General features: G+C 33.2%; 1 protein-coding gene across 1 annotated transcript in view; it reads left to right on the forward strand.

Annotated features, from left to right (window-relative positions):
• Positions 1–22,851, forward strand: part of LOC133187973 (A disintegrin and metalloproteinase with thrombospondin motifs 9-like) — a 91,611-nt gene that overhangs the window by 6,260 nt on the left and 62,500 nt on the right. The window contains 2 exon segments of the mRNA XM_061323365.1: positions 18,805–19,106; positions 20,237–20,320. Of these exon segments, the coding sequence (XP_061179349.1) occupies positions 18,805–19,106; positions 20,237–20,320 (386 nt within the window).

The raw sequence follows: 22,851 nt of genomic DNA on the forward strand, positions 1-22,851 counted from the left end.
ACATGAGATTCGGCTTACCTCTGGTTTTTTTTTTTATTATTTAATAGGTACAGATTGTTACAAATTATAAGTAAGTCCCCAGTTTGGTCAATTGCAGTTTTATGTAACTGTTACATGGGACTGTATCTTGTAAACGGAACAGCCCTGAAAGAAAACAGGTTGAAGTCCACAGTTTAGAATTCTTGCACGCTATGATTTCTGTAAACTTTTGAGTCAGTAGTTATATCCATAATGCCTATAGGAACATTGATCAGGCCATACAAAGAAAGCATCTTTCACAGAGGGTTTAACTTATAATTGAATTAGTATTTTGAACAATAACTTTTAATATCAACTTTCTGACTACTGGCAAAGAGTCAAATAAAATGATGAAACACACAAGAAGATTAGTATTGTTTAGAGATTGTAATCCAATAACCTGGCATAAAGATTAACTTCCAGTAATTATTAGTAGTGGCCAGTACTGTTTAAAGCTATTAAGTCTCCTGCCTGACTTTTCCGTAGATCAATATCTTGCACAGGAGAATATTATTTGACAATTTCTACCCTTTGCTATTACATGTTACATGTAATCCTGATGAATTCATCATAAATGTTAATAAGATCTGTCAAGTTTAATTCTCCATGATGCTTTATGACATTTTTAGTGCAAAAAAGGTTAATAATTATTGTGTTTTATGTACATATTGACCTTTTTTTTAGTCTATCAATCATTTTTTAACATACCGGTATATTCAAATTTATGGCAATTTTACTTAAGTCTTTTTTGGCTATTCTAGAAAATGAGACTTAAAGTTAAGATATTGCTTGTATAAGTAAGGGCTTCTAATGCATCTACACACACTGTGCACAAGTAATATTTAGATTCATGCACGTAAGGTTAACTTTAATTGAAATGGTCCAGATCAGAAGAAAGCTAGGGTCAGTTTAGTGCAGGACTTTGTTGTGACTGGGCTTTGGTTGACGTCTGGACAATTTGCGGTTTGACAACAAATCACCAACACTATAGAAATCTATGAGATCGACAGTGTAGATTGTATTTCTTTTGAATGGTAAGGTTTGGATTTTATTCAGAAATCGTGAGAAGAGCAATTCTAACAATAGATATTGAAAAAAAAAACTTTTTCACAGTCCTCTTCACAAGCTTAAAGCATTTTTTTTTAATGAAGTGCACTGTTTAGTTTTAAATTTATGTAGTGTTAAATTGCAAGTCCAGTACACTCTTATACATTTCATTCAGTTGTCCCATTGTCATAAAAGAAAATTAATTAATAATTTTACCTCCTCATCTGTGATACAAGTATAGTTCTTCATGTTTTTTTTTTCCCAATTCAATATCCAATTTACTGAGACTTTTTTTCCAACTTGATATTTTTGATCACTTACATTTGCATTTACGAGACTTATTACAGAAATGTATACATAAGCACTGTGCTTTTGTTAAATCCCAGTTTTGATTATTCATCTGCAGATATATTTACTAGTTATAAAATTAGGTGTCAGAAGTAATTATAAAAGTAATTTTAGATACAATCAGATTGTGTAACACCACGTGTAAATATGATTTGCTTTATATTCTTTCTTGATGTTACTATAGTCATAAATTTTGTGCAGTCAAGTTTAAGTGCAATTTTAAGAGGGCACTGTATGGTGTATTTTATGGTAATTTGTGGCCAAGCTCTTTATGTTTCAGGGATAGTAATGTGTCTATCTTTCAAGCATCACTAAGTGATCAATGGGCCAGCTTTGTGATCAGTCAAGTTAAGGTGACATAAATTGATGTAAAATAGTAAATATCTTTTTTTTACTCCCATTTCTGTGAATGAAATTCCATAGTTGTGTGTAAACAATGAGTAAGGGGAAATTGTGTGTGGCACCTGTATGTACAGATTGTGAGAGCATTTATTTGATGTTCAGTTTCTAAATAGCTCAGAATTCAGTAACATATTAAGATTGGCCAGGAAGTATGGGTCATAAATAATGAGGTGATTTCTGAGGCAAAAGACACCATTTATGTTGCACATGTTTGTAAACAAACTTCAAAACCCCTAATGGACTCTTTCTGTCAGTATACGTTAGCTCAGACACGTCCTTGTAATGTGTGATTAACAGATGGCAAGAGGTTTTTTAAACTTCATCCACTCTGTAATCAAATTTTTGAAGACACTTCTCAGCCATTTCTGCCTCCTTTAGTAGCCTCACACAGTGACTTGATCTCCTATGACTTGTAGACCATTGTTATAATAGAGGTGAACAGACTAGAGGGTTTTTGAAGTATGAGAATTTTTTCTGAAAATGCTAGGCTGAACAATCTGTTTGGACACTGCCTGTGCTACACTTGCATATTCAGGATGCTTGATTTTTCACAATGAAAATATTGTCCCTCTGTTCACCTTGTGATTCTGAAATCAAAGACTACCTTTTATAAAGTAGGCCCTTTAACAAGTAGCTGAAAATTCTTTGAATATCTGACCGTTTTCTAATTAAACACTTTCTCTGTCAATATTGTACGGCAGTTCTAAGAGGTCAGTGAATAAAAATGAGATTGCCTATCTTTATGCTTTCCATGGAGAAATAGCTGGATTACTATAATGAGGCAGTGTTAATCTTATCTGGACTTTATAAAAAAAAAAACTGTGAACAAGTTCCTGATGACTTTAAGAATTTATGGATTTTATATGGATTTTTACTGTAAGAAAGTTTTTAATCAGTAATTTATTCAATTTTAAACTGTTAGTCTTTAGTAAAATTTCAGGTGATGAAACCAATGAAATCTATATCACATAGTTCATCCAACCATAGTAATACCCATTATATATCTTGGATGGCTATAAAAAAAATCATCCATTGCTGTCTCTAGAAAACATTCTGTGTAAATTGTCAGACAGAAAGTATAATCCTCACAATTATTATCCAGTAAGAAGAAAATTTGTCAATCCTCAAGATGATGCGCCAAACTTTTCTACCTTTTAAAATTGTGACAAAGAAAGTTGCCTCCCCTTTAAACCATCAAATCAGTAGATTTCTACCCTTTAAACCTTGAAATCAGTAGTTGCTTTCCTTTTGACTTTGACCATAAAAGCCTATCATTTAAATTTTGACAACAAAACTGGATTTTCATTTAGATGTCGACTTTGTCTACCCCTTAGATTCAGACAAAATGCTTTCTTGACTCTGACATTTATGTATATTTCTGGTAATGATTCAGTGAGTACATTGTGTATTCACTAAGGTTGCTAGGGAAAAGCATTGCTCATGTACAAGAAAGTAAAGCAAACAGCCTTGTTTGTATCTATGTAATACATGTGGTAATATTGATAAACAAGCAAGGAATTTTTGGATAAGTTTTGGTGTAGGAGAAGTGCTGGTAGAACTGGTACCTCTGTTTTGTGGTTGAATCATTACTACTTGCTGTTGTCATAACGCAGGGTTGTCTTTGACATAATATCACCTGACATAATATATATTATGTCATTTATGCATACCACTTTTGCAAAATGAACATAATTATGTAATATGTTGCTCATACTGTATACAATTTACTATATATACTGTTTAGCACATGCAGGGAAAAAGTTATCTCAAGCAATTTCTTCAGTAGCAGTTTTATGTTTATTTTGTTGTTTTGAGCATTTGATCTTTCCATAGCAATAAACTTTGGTATTTATTTTGGTTTGCAGTTCCACTTTTATTGCACATTATTTTTACTTGATATTTGTTCAACACAATTTGCAGAGTAATATCTTATGTTTTATTGAATCTATATAATTGAGTTTTTGTTTGTGTGTGTGAGTGACTGAAGAAAGCTGTAGGTTTTGTAGTATTCATGAGTCTTTGAAGGCATGTTAGTGGGTGTTTTATTATTTTCTTTTTCTGCATGTGGTGGTTTGCTTTTCTTTGACAACTATTTACCATCATGAGGGCAACATGTCAGATCTGGTGAAGATTGCATGTAGCCAGTGTTTGATGTGGCAGCAGTGAACAGGGATCAAAACACACAGAGAATGACAGCACTGCTTTTGTTGGTAGTCTTAGACACACTTAAAATAATGCTTAAGTATCGCAGAGCAGATGCTCAAAAATGACTTAATCTTTCTTAGGTCTTACATGTTGTCTGCAGTATATATTGTGCAAGTATATATATGGTGACCAGGATGGAAGTGAGATTACTCATTATGTGAAGAGACCAAATATTTTTGTGATATCATGATGCATTCGCATTGATGTCTCAGAATACATTTTAAGCTTACCTGAGCAAAAGGCCCAAGTGAGCTTTTCTGATCAAAAATTTGTCTGTTGTCTGTATCTCCTTGTTGTTGTAAACTTTTAACATTTTCATCTTCTCCAGAACCACTGGGCCAATTTCAACCAAACTTGCCACAAAGCATTATTGGGTTAATTTGATTGAAGTTTCTTCAGATGAAGGACCATGCCTCTGTCAAGGGGAGATAATTAAGAATTAGTGGAAATTAAATGGTATCTTTCAAAAATCTTTTCAAGAACCCCTTGGCCAGAAATGATAAAACTTAAACGAAAGCTTCTGTGTGAATCATTATATAGTATAGATATGTTTGTTCATATCATGACTCTAGGGGTAGGGTGGGGCAACAATCGTTGATCAAAGTTTTATTAGGAATTTACAGGAAAAATCTGTCAAAATTTTCTTCTCAAGAACCACTGGGCCATAAGAGTTGAAACTAATGTGAAAGCTCCATTATACATAATGTAGATTCAAGTTTGTTCAAATCATGACCCCTTGGGTTAGGATGGGACCACAATTGACAATCAAAGTTTTACATAGGAATTCATGGGAAACAATCTTTAAAAAAAATTTACTGAAGAACAGTAAAGGCATGATTTGTTGTATTTATATAGATATATTGGTGTTCGAGATACCAAAGTTCAACTGTATAGTGAATAAATCTAATAAAAAACAGCAGGGTGATATAATGACTCATGTGAGCATTGTAGCCCATAGGCCTCTTTTTTGTCCTTCTGTCAGTTGGGAAAAAAAGGTAATGCTTGCACTTTATGAACCAGAGCTTGATTTGGGTATGCAGCTCATGAAATGTACCAAAAATTTGCCAGCTTGCAACACTGTCTGAGAGCTTTTCAGAATTTTGAAGATGCACTCAAGCTTTACATGAGAGGGCAAGAATTTTTTTTAATCTAGTGTAAGCCATCTTAGTGTATAAGTTTTATTTGAATGCTGATGGCATTCATAATCATCTTTTTTTTGTAAGTTTTTGATTAATTTACTTGCAAGTCTGTTGCAGTTTTTGGCTGATGCTAAATGTTTCTCTATTGTTATCCCATGAAATATGGGTTCTTTGACAGCTTACTGCTGTGCATTAAAGATGCTACATTAGACTTCTCACTCAGTAAAAATTGCACAAGCATGACTTTTTATTATCAGAAAATGGTGTCTAGCTCCAAAAAAATTAATTAGCCTCATGTTGCTTATAAAGACCAGGATCCTTTTTTTTTAATTCTAGAAGGGTGAATCAGGTGTGAAAAATTCTTGCAGACTAGCATTCAGATGATCCCATTGTCTTATCGCCACAATGCCTGAAAGCTTTTTGTCTCTTGTAAAAGGGCCAAGACAAATATCTATGGGAACACTATGGTTGCTTGAGGTGTAAATTGTGTAGTGAATGGTGAAGGGCAACCCAAAGAGAATTGATGCAATTGGGACACTTGGAACAGCTCTGTTATTTTTGCCCACTGACTGACAGAAGTCTTGTGTTGGCTATGTGTATATATATTTGTGTAAACTTTGTATTGGCTTATAGCCCAGGGACACATTATGAATTTCACTGTAAAATTGCATGAACATTATGATCACATTATCTGCTTAGATGAAACCATTTCTTCTTTGGTATGGGCCTTGCACTACAAGCCAATAAGTGTGTGGACCAAAGCCAGTATAATTGAATGCTAATCTGTGAAATGAATGAAAAATCATTCTAGTCCTTTTGTGTTCTATATATACCCATATCAGGGAAAATGTTTTGTGTGTGTGTTTGATAAGCTCTACTGTTTGTAGACCAGAAGAGTTTAGTATGTGATAGTAATGCATCCGTCATCTTCAATCTGTATAGCCATCTTTTTTTCTCATACTCCCCCTTCATATAGTTTGGTCTGACTTTGGTGTGGAATTTGAAAAGAAACCCAAGTGCAGATTACTATTAATTTGAATCTGTAGTCAGCTGCAGTCACTTCAGATATCTCCAATTTTAAAACCCTATTGATCAATACAAAATGGCAAAAATAATGATGGAAACTAAAGAGAAAAATGCACTGCACAATTATGTTCTAGCAAATTTTGTTTTGAATATGTTGGACCATGTAGTTTGAAGCTGTAAAGGATGAAGGTAACTGAAAATTAAGAAAACCTGCAATTTATAGAAACTAAATATCAGGCTTTGAAAAAAAAAGTTAGATTAAGCTTCAAGTGAGCATTCAATTTGGCCCATTAGACTCACTTTGAAATGGATTAAACGAAAAAGTGCATCTGAATGTTTGGGAAAAATGTTATTTTTAGGATTTCACTGTGTAAGCAGAATGTTCAGTGATGAACTTCGAAAAAGAGCATGTTCTATTGCCAATGTAATCATAAAAAGGAAGGTCACAGAACACCTCAATAAAAGAAATGTTATAAATCTCAGCAACAGTGAGCAACAATGCTTAGCATATCCTATAGTTCTTCTTGCCTTTGGCACAAGTATTGTATACAGATCGGTATCAGACATAACAGCACTTAGGGACACTTAGACATCATACCATTAGGCTTTGTATTGAGCAAAAAATTCTGATATGATACAATACGATATTTTATAAAGTGATATGCGACATATTGGATTCTTTAACAAGTCTATCAAAAAAGTCTTGTGAATCCATTTGATGCATAAATTTTATTAAAAAAGAAAGGTAGAGAAGTACCATATAATAAGCAAAAATTTTTCTGATAAATTTCTGCAAAAGAGTGGTGATTAAACTAGTGGTTGTTTGGACAAAATCGTCTCCGCATCTTGCATCATAAGCAAAGTCTATAATGCATTTAGCAGACAGAGAGATGAAAGAGAAGGGAGATTTTCAGGTTCATGGAAGAGATCAGAGTATGGGAGACAGAAAAACCAAATTTGTTTTCTCTCCAACTACCACATTTAATGTTCGATAGACTCTGTTGCAGTCACTCAAGCTTTTGGGTGATTGGCGGTTTTGATGCCATGTGTATTTGTTTATTATATAAGGTAGAGGATTAAATCCTTAGATTTTTATGTGTGTACTTTTAGCAAAGTGTCTTTCGAGTTTATTTAACTTCTTTATACTGATGATACTTTATTTGAGATTTATATTTACCTTGTTGTTTAACTAAGGGATGTGTGAATATTTGAGGCAGTGTTTGCGCTACTGAAATTTTAGAACTTAATTCCTGAATTTGTTACATTTTTATACTGGAAATATTTTGCACCACTTTATCTACCTTTATTTAAACTATTCAAATATTTTAGTGTAAGAAATATTAAGACTAAAAAGTTGTAAGGTTACTAGAGGTATATGTCCTCATTTACTATGTTTTTGAGCAAACGTACTAAATACAAAGTGATAGCGGGAAAAACAACATATCTATGCATATTGTAAATACATTAGAGCTTTGTTAATCCAAATTCCATTAATTAAGACACGTCACCTTCTGGATGAAATTTGTGGAGAAAAATTTATATATACAAAGTAAACATATATACAAAGTATGTTTCAGTTATCCGGGTGCTTCATTAATCTGGATAACTTGCTCATCTACTCAAATGTCTGGATTAAAGAGGCTTCACTTTACATATATTGATCCATGTGTAAGAGAGACTGAATGGCTAAATTGGTGCCAGAGTGAAAGAAAAAATACCAAATTCTTATTGTAAGGAGGAAATAATTTGTAACTTAAGAATTTCAGTGTTTAAATTAAAGTTTGTGATAAGCATTACATTGCATTTTACGCAATAATTAAGAAAAGCTTTACACTTCTTTAAAGAATATGAAATTATTTTATATTTTTGTCATATTTTGCTGTGGAATTTGAGGGCTTTGTAAATAAAATTTGTGTTTGAGATTTACACTTCAAATTAATTAAGAAAACGAATTGTTTGAAAATGAATGATTGAATGAATAGATATGGTAGTTGTAGATGGGTGATTTGCTGCAATGAGCTTTCATTGCTTTATGATTATATTGTGCTCAGGGAATGACAAAAAATGGGGGGAAAAAGATAAATTTTATCCCCCAAAGTATTTTAGAACTATGTTAAGGTTAGGATAAGCAGGGAGAGATAAGGTACATTTTGTTCACGTTATTTCTGCTTTAGAGGCTTTCCCAAATTCTCCCCCATCATATGGATTATCGAGGAATATCTGGCTTAAATACAGAAATCCTATTTGCAATTCTCACACTCTTAAGAAGAAATAAGAGGTATTTGCATAAGTTAAAGCAATGATATAAGGTATCTAGTTAAACCTATCATAGATTTTTAATGTTTCAAATAATCTTTATCAGAATTGCAAGAGCACTAGGAGATAGCGAATAATATGAGATTTGCTGAGTCAGAGAATTTGATTTTCATAAAATTGCTGAAATTGTTGATGATGGTTGAAATTTTCCAGTTTATTTTAACAGAAACAATTAGTAATTGCATTTAATGTTATGATATGTTTATAGAATTATTAGACATTGCATTGTTGAATTACATTCTTTGGATATATTTTGAATTATGACAAAGAAATATGAGTCATAATTTGCATTACATTTATGGAATCAAGTGACATAGTTTCCACTTTTGTTACGGGAAGCAGATCTATACAGTACAGCTGATGCAAACACTGACCTTACTAATGCGCTATCCCCTCCGTACTGATTCCAGGGTTTGGAACATATTAATTTTGAAATATCACAGTAAGCTAGATGAACCTTTCTTTATTTAAAGTTAATCAGAGAGTTATTAGAACTCTCTCTTAGAGGACTAAAGTGGAATATTTTACCATAGCTTTTTTTAAGAAATTATATTTTAATTTTGTTGAGATTTAAATTTTGAAATATTCAAGTCTTGTTTGGGGTAAATAAATCTTGAATGTATATCTTTAACATTTTATAAAATAAAAATGTTTTGTGATATTCCTTTTAATGTTTCCATTCATTAAAATTCTAATAAATGACAAAGGTCATACAGTGCAGAAAGTTATGAATGAGAGCAGAATTTTACCTGTTCAAGACAAATTTAGGAAGAGAAGTGTGCTAACATATCTGTTGGGTTGTAGTGATAAAGAAGTAAAATAAAAATGATATTTTTATAGATCTATTTATACTAATAAAATCTTAACAACAAATTGTCATTTTAATTTGAATTGCACTACTTAATAATCTGAGAAAATCTTTATTTAATGCAGTCCATATTTCACACAGCACATGTATTGAATTAAAAAAGTCCTTTTAAATGGTGTCTCCTCTCTTTTGCTCACTGGGATATTAACCTGAAAAATCTCATTCTAAAGCCATTGATAATGTCAGAAAAAAATATTTATATCAGGCATGTTTAGGAATATAAAGAGGTCAAACTTTAATTGAAGGAAAACAGTCAACCATTCATATGTAATTGAAAACAAAATCAGGTAATATGGTTCAGGTTTTTTTGTAAGTGTCTCCAATGGTACAAAGAAGCTTAATCAGATAATAGAATATCTCTGCACTTCAAACACTCTCACAACCTTGATTGCCCAATTGACGAGGCTATGTGACAAGCTTAATCCACACATTCCCTCTCATGTTGAACCGATTCTATTCTTGCAGACAAAACAGAGATTGATTCTATTTTACCATTTATATTCCAAGGCAAACCAGCTCATTCCATTTGCAGTGTACACAAACTGGAATTAAAATTTTCTCTTATCAATTTTTAATTAAAAAGAGGACAAAGCAGATTTAATGAAGATTCTTTGTTGAATTTAAATAATCATTGGATATTAGGGGAGTTTTCATGCCAAAGGAAAGATTATGAAATAATTCGTAAAGTATATAATTTGATGGAAAAGAGCCTAGAAGTAAATAACAGGATTATGGTGCAGTGCATTCAAAATCACCCCATGTGCATAAGTCAAAATAAGACTCTAGTGGATTGATTGAAACTGTTTAAAGTTTCTTAAGCATTGCATTTGTTTTGTGTACTCTATGTAAATTGTGCAAGATTACTTAGGGATTAGCAAGTTAACCTTATAATTCCTATTTAGATAATTTCCTACAACAAATATTGATTAATAGATACAGTTTAAATGCCATGGATTGAAAGAGACTCCCCGAGATAGTCTTGATAGTGAGCTACTGCGATGGAAGCAACACCCCAGAAAAACCATGTCACTAAGTACACACTATTTGTTTAGTGTATTAGGCCATAATTCAACCAGAGGTCCTACCCCTTCGTCTCCTATAGATGATAAGTATCAGTCATTTGGACCGGTAGTACTCCAGAATTGGTGCTAATATGGGGACTTATCAGCCTAAATTTATCACAGTTCAGCCTGTGTAATCTGTCAAATTTGCCGTGTTATAGAGGATGGTGTAACACTAAATTCCTTTATGCCCTGTTACAGCCATCTACAAGAGATTACAGTTTAATGTGAAGACCTTATATTGCGTATAGTAAATGTGTATTGCTTGTTTCATATGTCCATAAATGTATAGTTTAAAAAATATAATCTCACTGACTTGCTCATATTAATTTTTATTTTTCATGAAAACGTAAGTGTGAATATTAAACTACCCATGTATTTGTGTGTGTTTTGTTGTTTTTTTCTTTTCATTAAAAAAATACACAAAATGAAACTGTTGATTAATTTTAAACTTTTGAGAAAAAATATGAAAAAAGGCAGTAGAAATTGCATGATTAAATTTCACAGAATAAAAGAAATTTATTTATTAATAAATGTACCAAAAGTAAAAATCATGAACATTTTGTTGCATGGACATATATGATTTCTATGACTTTAAAAAAAATATATAATTTGTAAACCCTTAAATTGTCCTTCAATAAAGTGCCCTAAATTGCTGGGTCAAGGTAAAATTATGTTTAACATTTAGTAAATAGAAGATACAAGACTGGCCTGGTTTGTGTAGTGGCCATAATTGGAGGGTGAATGAATGACACCTTGTCAGTCATATGGCCAGTTAATGTCCCTCTACTTAGGACACTGTGGTTTAACCACTGAGTTTGATTTATTGGATCAATGGCAAATGGTAGCGGTGTTGGTGGTAGAGAAGTGATTGGCGAGGACCAAGTTTGAACTGTGCTTCTTTTGACTTGAAATTTTTTAAAACAGCAATGGCCAGTAGACTTTGAAAATGGTGTCATACTTGATTTTTTTTAGCTCTGTATCTCTAGGCCAAACAAAAAAAATGTTTTTTTTTGTGATAAAAATAATGTTTAATGATAGTTTCTTTAGCTCCAAGTCAAAATTTATTTTCTATCATCAAATTGAGGTGAAAACGCTCATGTTGGATGAACTTTAATTGACTTAGTGTGGAGGTAGAAGAAATTTATAGAATATAAAGCCAGGATAATATTACAATATTATTCTAAACCTATCTTTGAATTATTGGTAGTGGGTTAGATAAAATGAAGCATTGGTTTATGCACTTCAACCTGGAAAGTGTTACAATTGCAGATATGTAAGAAAGTAAGATTTGAAGTGACAGAAGAACCTCTGGCTATGTGTACCAGCAGGACTGACTCAAATGTCACCAGCCGTGTGACTAAGTACTTATAATCTACAACCAATCTCTCAGATATATTGAAATTTACGGAGTACCGAGGGGAAAGGAAATGATTGTCTTCTGTATGGTGACACTAATGTAATGTTCCTCTTAGAATGGGGGTCTTTTTCCAGGGTGTTGAATGATGCAGAGGCTAAAAGCTATAATTTCCTATACCTGACAAGGGTGATTTGTACTGTGGCTTATGTTTACAAACAGGCAAGAATTAATTTGATTACAGGCTTACTAATTCTTGGTGACAGGGGTGATTTGTAAAAGTTCCATAAGTCATAGGAACTTGGCAGATATTAATATGGATTATGATATAAGGCAGACACTGGTGACTGTAATGTATTGTTCCACAGGTGTTCTGATGTATTTGACTTACTGATGGGGTGTCAGATCACATCACAGGTAAAAGTCAGGTGTGTCTCTGCTGTTTTTGTAAATAAAAAGGATACAGAATCTTCATTTATTCAGAACTACTGTTTACTCTCTCCTCTCATATCAGGTCCTGTAGATTCCATGAGGCCAAGATCGTCTAGCTTTTTTACAACATACACTTTTACTGACAGATGAAAATTCAAATAGTATGGTGAAAAAGTCTGTTGAAGTCTTTCAGTTCCAGTAGTGTATATAATGTCACATCAACTAAAATGTTATGAATGCAATTTCTGCTAAATCCTATGTATTTAACTAGGGCTGTCCCAAAGAATTAAAACAGAAGGGACAGTAAAAAAGTAGAAGGGGGTCTGGGGTTCCTCCCCGAACAGGGGATTGAGGGGGAATACCAGAATAACTGAGGGATCCGGGTCTTAGGGACAACCCTACTGTTTACTACTTAAGTCATGGTGACAAACAATTGTAGTCCTCATACTAATAATATTCATGTTAGTCTAGGGGTTTTCCAGTAATTCTGTATCTCACTTAATTTATTTGTTTTTTCTTCTAAATATTCATAGACTTATGGTTAACACATAAAAAGTGTGTTTTTTATTTCATACTAAAGGCATGAGTCATCTGATAACAAGAAGTCCAGCCAAGAAATTCATCTTCATAATTGGCCATTGGCCTCAAGCTCGTAAACTGGGGTACCAGTCTCCTCCAGTGGCATTTTAGGGGACAATGGCCGAGATAAGGTGATGGGTACCAGCAAACTACCATCTTCTTTATGACAGGTCAAAAAAAAAAGATGTGATGGTCAGTGTAGTAAAACAATGAATGGGAGGTACATCCTGTGCCACAAGGACACAAAGTCAACTCTTACCTTTTATTTTGGTGGCATTTAGTCTTGTTTCTCATATAAATCTGAACGAATGACAATGAAGAGTGTTCAGTATATGAGGTGGAAGAAAAAAAATAAAGGGAACAAATCTTGTTTAAGATGTCATGAGTTACTCTAATGAGAGAGACTACTGATTTTTTTTTTGGTTGAATTCTTTAGTCTAAAGTGTTTAAAGCACCTGTACAAGAGTAAGATAAGAGAGTCAGAAGGGATGGAGAGTCCAGGAAAAAAAAATCGTACAACAGGAAATGTAGATTTTTTTTTATTTTTATGCAAAAAAAAGAGGAAAATATGTGGAAGCAATGTCACTGAGGCTCTATCATCAGATGCTTTTAATTGTCATTTAAGCTTACTGTCAGGTGATAAGATATAAAAGTGTGGGCAATCCAGCACGTACACACTAACCACCCACTGGATGCTTAACCCGCCCGTGTCATAACTTTATCATTGGCTATCTGTCTTTGAGTGCATAGCATTTAAAAAGTAGAAATCCACCACCAGTGGCTACACTCATCATACTATAACTTAGCAACCTGAAAGAAATATGGACAAAATCAGTGGTCGAGGCTCATGTGTTAATTTCCTCTTAATCATTCTTTATTTTCTTAATTGAGGTATAGCCAGGTTAATCTGTATCTAATTAGATTAAGGGAGGTGCATTACTAGTGTATACTCAGACAAATGATGGGTGATTACAGGGAGTAATTTGGTTTCCCCTAGTCTGCTTAATCAAGGCATCTATGTGGTGAAACAAGTATCTGTGCATCAGACATAAAGACATAAAAACATGACCTTGACCCTTTCAATAAGTGGCAATGTGGCTGTGGAGATCTTTGAGAACTTCCTGTGTGATCCAACAGATGCTTGAAACTTTTGTGATTCCATTATCATCAGTACAATTGTTGCAAACATGTGTTTGATTTGAATGTTCAAGGCTTTGCATATATATGACATTGATCAGACTTTTGAAATTCCAGTCACCCAAATTCTTGACCTATATACTCGGTGACCTGTGAAAAATGGTGTTTGAATAGAGATTCCAGAAAGTAAAAGTTTTTTTTTTTTATAAAGTGCATAAACTGACACATGGCTTCAAAACTTTATAAAGTGTACATCATCTGGAAAACTACAACAGAATAATTCAGCTGCATTTTTCTTGGTTAATACTATCAGATTTAGATATCCTGTTTGGTAAACAGTAAGACTTAAAAGGAATGACACTTTTGAACTTTATGCATGGAGTGAATGACATGTAGATAAAAAAGCCATAAAAACAGGAGATAAGTGGGGTGGGTCGTCAATTTTTTTTCAGGTTATTGTTTTGTATAGATAATTATTTCCATGTTCTTATGAAAGTGTTTTGGTTTTATGTACAGGGAATGTGTCTGTAGCTTCGTGAACTTCTTGACATTATCAGAATAAAACCAGGTCTGAACCATGGTGCTTTTGTTTCAAAGTCTCTCACGGGCACATGGTTCTGATGGTTAATTGGTGACAATGAAGGGTGTGGAACCACCCTTGAAGAAAATACTAAAGCATTTGAAAGGGTATAGAGGTGAAGTTGTAGGGGAGGTCACAATGGAGATGTCTGATGCCAAGTAGTGTCATGTCTAAGGGTCATTGTTTTTGGGTAATCAGATTGGATAATTGCTAGGTCTCATCTGGCAGAACTAGTGACCCAGTTCTCTAAAAGGTTGCTGTCATAACCAACATGCAAAGGTATTTAAGAGAGCAGCTGTAAGCTTCTGCTTTTCAATTACAGTAGGATTACTGGATATGAGATTTAAAAAATTAAAGATTTGTGGTTAATGATTGGATTATTTTAATTTTTTCTTTCCTAAAAGTCATATGGTTGCATGTAGACATGTGGTGTTCAGGATGTGTGGTACTGTGGAGATAAGATCTTGGTTTGTGTCTTGGTGACTTAGCAGTAGAGTACCCTACTCCGATATTGATAGGGTGCTCTTGGAATCTGTCATAAACACATAAAGATGATAATCTATAATCTCTACTGTTGTCACAAGCCTTGTCACTGATCAATCTCTGATGATGTCAGGATTTATTTGGGACCTTGGTCTGTTTGCATTAATTTTGCTGCTCTGTGGTCTGAGTTGGGTATTTTATTGAATTCATAAATGCAGGGTTATATTAAGGTGTTGATTTTTTTTTTTTAAAGTTATTGATTAATTAAAGAAAAAATTATTTTTCATTTTGTGTACATTATTTAGAAAAAGACAATTAGAATTTTGGGAATAAAAGAATCCTTCAAAATGTAAACATTTTCTTAGAAATCGAAAGTTTGTCTTATGCAAGCATTTCCACTTTGGTAAAAGTTCCAACACAGAAGTACAGAATTAGTGTGAAGTTTGATTGATTATGAGAAATAAAAAATTTAGAGATTTAAATACAAATCAAAATTGTTTGGAAATGAGGAAGTGGTCGTCTACTGAGCGCAGGGTACAGTGTAGGTGTTTTTTGCTGATCAAGAGTTTCCTCACATTTGTTTGTGTTGAATAAGCAAAACTGCGCTGTAGTAGAATATTGTAAAGGTTTATCGGTTTGTGGTTTGGCTTATGGCCAGCATACATACTAACAGCTGATTGTAGCCAGTTAGAGCCTTTAAATTTCTCCTCTTAGAAAAAGATCTTTTAATAATCATGGCTAACTATAAAAAAATATCTTCGTATGTAGGATTTGGTAAGAGATGTTGCCAATGGGTTATTAATTGAATATATAACTTCCAATTTATGGATGTCTGGCTTTTTATTCTCTTGAATTGAATTTGGAGAAATGTATAATAATGAATGCTAGTGCATATACAACCCATGCTTGAATCAAAAAATGCTTGTTACGTAATTGTTTCCTTGCTGAAACTGTCTTCATTATATAAAATCAATAGACTTGATTTTTAATTGACAGCAAAAGATATATTAATTAAAGTTGAAATTAGAAGTATAACTTCTTGATTTTCAAGTAAATTTTACATAATGACTTTTATAATAAGAATTCAAAGCTATGAACATTTTTAGAAAGTATTGAAGTTATGAATAATTTTCAATTTTTAATTACCACAAAGAGGAAATGATTTCACTGTGAAGTTTGTATATAGAGGCATGGATAATCAGAGACATGTGCACCTTAAGGGAGGGGAAAGAAAATCCCTTAGTATAATGTAGTGAACAATGGTAACATGATCCCAATAGACTTAAGGTCAACAAGTTTTGTATAGTGAGTTCAGGTGTTGCCCAGTTGATATCCAGGTGAAAAGAAAAGTTTAGATCTAGGAGAAATCTTTCTGGACATTTTATTGATAGGTTTTATTGTTATGGTATTCTATGTTCTGTGCTTACACAAAAAATGCACATGTATTTATCAGTTTTGTCATGTCAAACAAATCATGATGACATGGTCTATGAAATGATACCCAGAAGAAAAGGTCAAACTGTACAGTTTAGTTACTGGGAGCTAGCTGGTTCCCTTTCATTGAAATGCATTGTATTTATTTGATACATATTGTCATATTGTGACATAATCAAATTAATGCTCCAGTATCCAATTGCAATATTTCTCATGCTCCCAAAATTATCTTTAAAAATTGAAGTGATATTATCAGTTAAAGTAAATGTTATTAAATTGATCCAGTGAGTGATAAAACTTTTCTCCCATGTTTGTTGATATAAGCAGGGAGCATACAATTAAAGGCATGCTACTTCAGACAAAATGGGACTTTAATAGGCACTCTTATCACCATCCTAGACACTAAACTGTTATCTTCACAATCTGCTGTAATTGACCCTTAGGTACCTTACTGATAAAACATAAAACAATTGCATCTCTCTTATCAAGCCTCAATTGACACTACAACTAAATCCGAAGGGTTTAGTTGCAACTATAAAATCAGATCAAAAGATTCGGCTGCAGTATAGAAGATACTTGGGGTGTGTTCCCATTTCCCATGCAGACCAAATGCTACTCGCATGCAACATTGCACTTTTACAATTTGCTGATTTTTAAGAAACAAAAAGTATGTCATTGAATGCCAAGGAATCTTGGTTTCATTGATTGGAAAAGAAGAAAAACATTGATGTTGCACATGCACCTTGTGTCTGGCTTACTGAATCAGTCTGGAAGTATGGACTGTTGATCATCAAGAAATTTAAAATTGTTATTATAAAGAGAAGTTAAAGCTTGATGAGTCTAAAAATATGAAGATTATTTAGGTATTGTCTTGTTTTGCTAACAGGCACTGGCCCAATTACTTTGAAATGTAATCAATTTACTTAGCATTTAGTTTGCCTAATGATTAAAAATCATCACTTGTTAAAATGCAGTGACTTGTTGAATGCACATGTCAGTTGAAGAAGAGATTTTAGAATGCTAGCTCTGTTTGGCTTTGGCTTGGCTGCCATTTACTTCAGGGATATCTCTATATTCCTCTTCCAATCCAATTACATTTTGATGCATCAAGTTGTTCAAATCACCAGGAAACAATATCTCATTGCTATAATGCATTGGCAGACAAACCTTTGACAGAAGAACTACGTTCTCCAGATAAAGTGGAGATAGTAAGGTGCTAAATTGCTTGTAAGCTCAAACGCGTCTGTAGAAAAGAAGTTTGGTGAGGCATGTTTAGAAAATGTTTATTCATTCTTGTTTGGACATAGGTGACAGTTTCACATTTCCTTTGTAATATGAGCTATTTACCCCTTATCAACAAAAATGCCTTGATTGCTGAAGATAATAAAAAATATCTGATTTTATTTTTTATGAAATAAAATTTTATCCATTAATCAAAGGCCTCTTTTAAGAACAGAGTTTAAATATTGGATGGTAAAAGGTGATACCAAGACTGTGGACTTAAAATTGAATCGTTTGAAGTGCCCAACAACTGCCCTGTTTTAAAGAGGCAGAAGATTTATTACGGTGAATGAATATGAAAATTGAAAAAAATTGAAAACTTAGTTTTGGTCAAGATTATATTAAGTTTGCCACCAACATGCACATGCATTGCCAAAGTTTGAGAAAAATTATCCTTGGTTGACCAAGACGGAATAAAATTCTAGGGGAAATTTTCAAAAATTGATTTTAAAAAGTTACTTTATGTGTTGAGTTTTCATATTTTTTTTTCACTTTTAACACAACTTGTCATAACTTATAACCACCCATCCAGAATCTACCACTTAGCACTCATTGTACTAAGAAAGACATAATGAGTATTGTGTTTCAAAATTTTTTTTTTTTGGTATTTCATGGAAGAAAACGATATTTCATAGCTTGTCTCCAACAACCATTACAAGTAAAGCAACACCTGGCAAGTTTCAATGAGGGCTTCTCTGCATTGAATTGCCTCGTATTCCTTGGTTGGCCAACTTATCACAAGAAAAGAAGTGAAAGGATATATAGAATATGTGACCTGCTTATTATTGACCTACTTATTTTCTGTCAATGAATCATTGAAGTCTAATATATAAATATGTTTGTATTACATTCCTTTTAAATTTGTATTTAAAGAACATTTTCTGCTTCAGCTGATTTTTTATACTCATTGTATGAAAGGGTGCAATGTGTGAAAGCTCAAAAAGGAGCATAGAACTTCAGTACTATTTTAGCCATCTGCATTTCTTTCTTGCATTCAAAAAGCAAACTCTCATTAAAATGAGTAGATTGTATTGTAGACAAGTGCAAATTATTAAAATGTAAAATTGTATTATTTTTCTTTTATTTTTCAGAAAATTATAAGCACACTAGAAGGAAAGATGAAGGTGAAGTTAGGTCTAAAAATACAGTAGCAAAGAATTCTTCATTTAATTCCGAAAGTGCAAAAACTGTTGTAAATAATTCATCTGTAAAGGAATCATCGAAATCGTCATTATCCCAGTCATCATCAAAATCATTGCCCTTTCGTCATCATCTCCTAAAGCGTTCAACTTCATATAAACGCAATGTGGAAGTTATGGTTGCTGCCGATAACAAGATGTTACAATACCACGGAAACGACCTTGAAAGATACATCTTAACCTTGATGGCAATAGTAAGTAATAAAATACAATCTGAAGAATCTTCTTCCTGTGTATCAAACATCTTCTCCTCATTATTAGGAGCAAGAGATTCAATTAACAGAGCTTTTGAACTGTAATTTATCGAGAATTAAACTGATGTAATATTGCTTTGTTGGTGTAGTTAAGAAATGATGTATGTGAATAAAGTAACCACCATCAGACTGCATTAGTTACACTAAGAGGTGCAAATTGCTTTGAGTGTTTTGATGCTATTAAACAGTTATCATGCTGAACTGGTTGTAAAAATGCACTGAAATGCAGGACTGTTTCCTGAAGAGCAAAATCTGCAGTGCTTTGTTGCAAAAACCCCTAGGAAATCATGTAGAAGGGAACTAGACAAAACACCTGGCAACTTGTAGTCTATCATAATCAGGCTGCTAATTTTTGGACCTCACAGAAAAGTAATTAATAGCACAATGTTAAACTTAGGTCATGCCTGAAAAAATTAATATAATGTCACCCCTTCCAGAAAACATGAGGGAAGATGGGTGGGTAAGTAAAGAGATAACTTAAGAGGGTGTGACCCCTTTTGAGATTGCATCTATTGGCATGGTCACCCCAAATGTGAACCAAGATTATGCTGAATTTCATGCCCATGCATATTTTTTTTCTGAATACATTTTATTGCTTTCCTGATCCAGAGCTAACACATTTGTGCTCTTGAAATTTGTTACTGTTCTTGACATTTTTCATCAATATCACACCTAGCTTTTAATTATAAAAGAGCTTTATTATGCAATGGAATGAAAAATGTAGGGAAGAAAATTTGTTAGCAATAATTAAAAGATAATTTGTCTAATGTTCTGCTACATGAATTACATGCATTTGGGCAAAGTATGGGTGGATTGGAATGCACAAAGATGTGTTGGGGGTTACAGACCGGTGCATAGACATGACAAAATCGGGACGAATTACCGTAGGAATAGCATGAGTTGACAATACAAGGTCAAAAGCCAAGGGAAATAAATTATTTTTACATGTCCTGAAGAAAAGTTAGAGCATAGAGAGGTCTTAACACTTTCAGATGTGGTGGATCAAAGCACGTACATATATAAATTAGAATGCTTTAATTCTTATTTCAATTTACTGCTTTATTCTACAGGTCGCAAGCATATACAAAGATTCATCAGTTGGCAATTATATCAACATAGTGGTGGTGAAAATAGCTGTGTTTAGATCAGAACAAGTAAGTTTTGTGAGAACAGTGGTCAGATATACCCAAGTATTAAAGTATTATTATTCAATGTCTGTGTCTTGACCTATTATACAAGGAGAGGGTGTGCATAGGCTTTGCCTGTTGCCCAATCCTTATTGAATTACTCAATAAAATATGCTTAAAATAAAGTATATACCCAAAGATACACAGTCTTAATCCACTAATGACTGTGTACAGTCAAACCTCTGTATCTCAAACTCAAGGGGACCAAGATAAAACTTATCCAAATCCGATACCGTTTGTGAATTTTTTTTTTGTGAATACCAAGTCTGTTTTTACTGAATTTGAAATACTTAGGATAAAGTACTTAAAGAAAAAGTGCTTTGACATATCCATGGGATTCGAGATATTGATGTTTGAAAGTTCAACTGTATAATTATGATTGCACTGCCACAGAAGAAAGATGCGTTTTATTCTAAGGTGTAGTGCTTATGATTTTAAATCTTTGTGCTTTATGGCATATAACAGATTATGCAAATATTGCCACCCATAGAAACTGTCTGTTTTAGATTAGGTTATAGGAAGAGGGGCTAAAAAAGATTATTTCTAGAAATACATCTTGATTATCTTGCTCTGATCAGAATCTATTCAGAGTTTACTAGGTCATTAGGTTGAGGCAGGTTTGTGGCTAGGAGTAATATTTAACTATTTGCACTACTCAAGACTCAGGAATTTTTTTTTCAATGTCTTCAGAGGAAAAGAACTTGTTATAGGGGCTTATTATGTGTTTTTCTATTCATGATATCAACCTTCACCATGCTTTTTCTATACTAGCTTGATCTTCAATTCTTTGTTAGATTCCATTTGCCAACCTTACTTTCCTCTTTTGTATTTTTTCCTTTTTTTTAATTATAACCAAAAGAAAACCTGCAGATTTTTTTCCTGTACCCTTGTTAGGTGTAATGAGTGCCTAAAGTGAGTTGTAATGTTTGGGTGGTATACCTTAAACTGTTGACCGCCTTGTCCTCTGTATAGATAAGTCGGACTAAGCTCATCCTTCAGGACAGGCTTAGGAAAAAGAACATGGTTAGCTATTTAAGCAGTAAGTGATTTGCTCTTGCACAGCGTGTGAAAAATCTTTAACCATGTCTCAGTGATCCCAACTGTCACAGAAACGCAGTGATCTCTTTGTCATTTATTTAGTGGTTTAAGTTTTGAGTGGATTTGGGTTTAAACATACAAAACAGTTTTGTGGTTGTTTTGTAAAAAGCAGTGCCATGACACTGGGATACAGCAATTTTTTTCCACTGAACTATTTCTAATGTATTTTGTTTTGGAACAACCAAATCCTTTTGCTTATTCCATTCACTAAAAAAAATTGACCTTAAAACACCCCCCAAGCATAGGAAATGCTTCCACACATTAGCAGGATGGTCTGATAGTCTATTCATAAATTGCAAGTGTCCAGAATAAGCTGATGGGTCTATTTTTGTTTGGGGCAGTTTTATGGTTTCTTCTGAAAAAAAAAAAAGAATGATCTGTGTAATTATTTTGGTTGAGGGGTTTCTCACAAGTCTTTGATCACAATGGGTGCAATATAAACAGTAAATATTTCAGGGATTATCCACATGTAGCAATAGAAATGCTGATCTTTTGTTGGCCCATTAATTCATTAAAGACAATACAAAGGTTATATGTGACCTATATTTTGAATTATTGAGGTCTGCAATATCAATAGAAAAAAAATGTAAGGCTATGAAACTGCTACCCTTAATTTAAATGGACACTGATGAAATTGATATTTTTTGTTAAGAGAAAAAAAATAATTTGCTGACAAAGTCGGAAATGCAGTTTTGAAGCAAGTTTTTGATACTTCAAAAGCTATTTATAATAGATTTACGTTTGATGTCATTCAGGAATTTGTATTATGTTGATATGTAGTATAAAAAAGAATGGTTTTACCTCTTCAACACCTGTTAGAATAAGAAAACTCATATATATGCAATCCCCAATAATCATGGCATACATGTTTAACTGTATTTGACATATTATGATATGTCTGTCACCAGGGACTCTGAATAATTTCTTGCTTATTTTCGTCTCACAGACACCTTGAAGTTAAGAAACTTAATCAACAGTGTTAGTAATCATGCAATCTGTGCAGTGCCTTTGCAGGAGATCAGAGAGTGTATAAAAGACACCTGAGATTATGAATCATACTGATCACAGGGAGTTCTGACATAGTTATAGAAAAACCAAGGATATGTTGTAATTTTATTGTTCTTGTTTTAATCCCTATGTACAATTGATTTTAGGGAGTTTTTTTGTGTGGTACACCTGTCTACAGACATAGACCAACTTGAACAGTCTTCTGTTGCAAAGAATGCAAAACTATAAGCTTTGAGGATTAATATCTTCAGATCATTGTAAATCAAAGCATTTTTGGAGGGACACCTGAAATTTCTCTCTCAAATATTGCCACCATGCGTCTTGGATCAGGGATCAGAGTGTTTATTACAAAAAGTGGAAAGGGAAATGTGTAACCTGGAAAACGTAAACCC

Source organism: Saccostrea echinata, unplaced genomic scaffold (assembly GCF_033153115.1).
Source record: "Saccostrea echinata isolate AGI-Se365-2 ecotype Australia unplaced genomic scaffold, CSIRO_AGI_Sech_v1 ptg000015l, whole genome shotgun sequence".
In the NCBI taxonomy this organism is placed as follows: domain Eukaryota; kingdom Metazoa; phylum Mollusca; class Bivalvia; order Ostreida; family Ostreidae; genus Saccostrea; species Saccostrea echinata.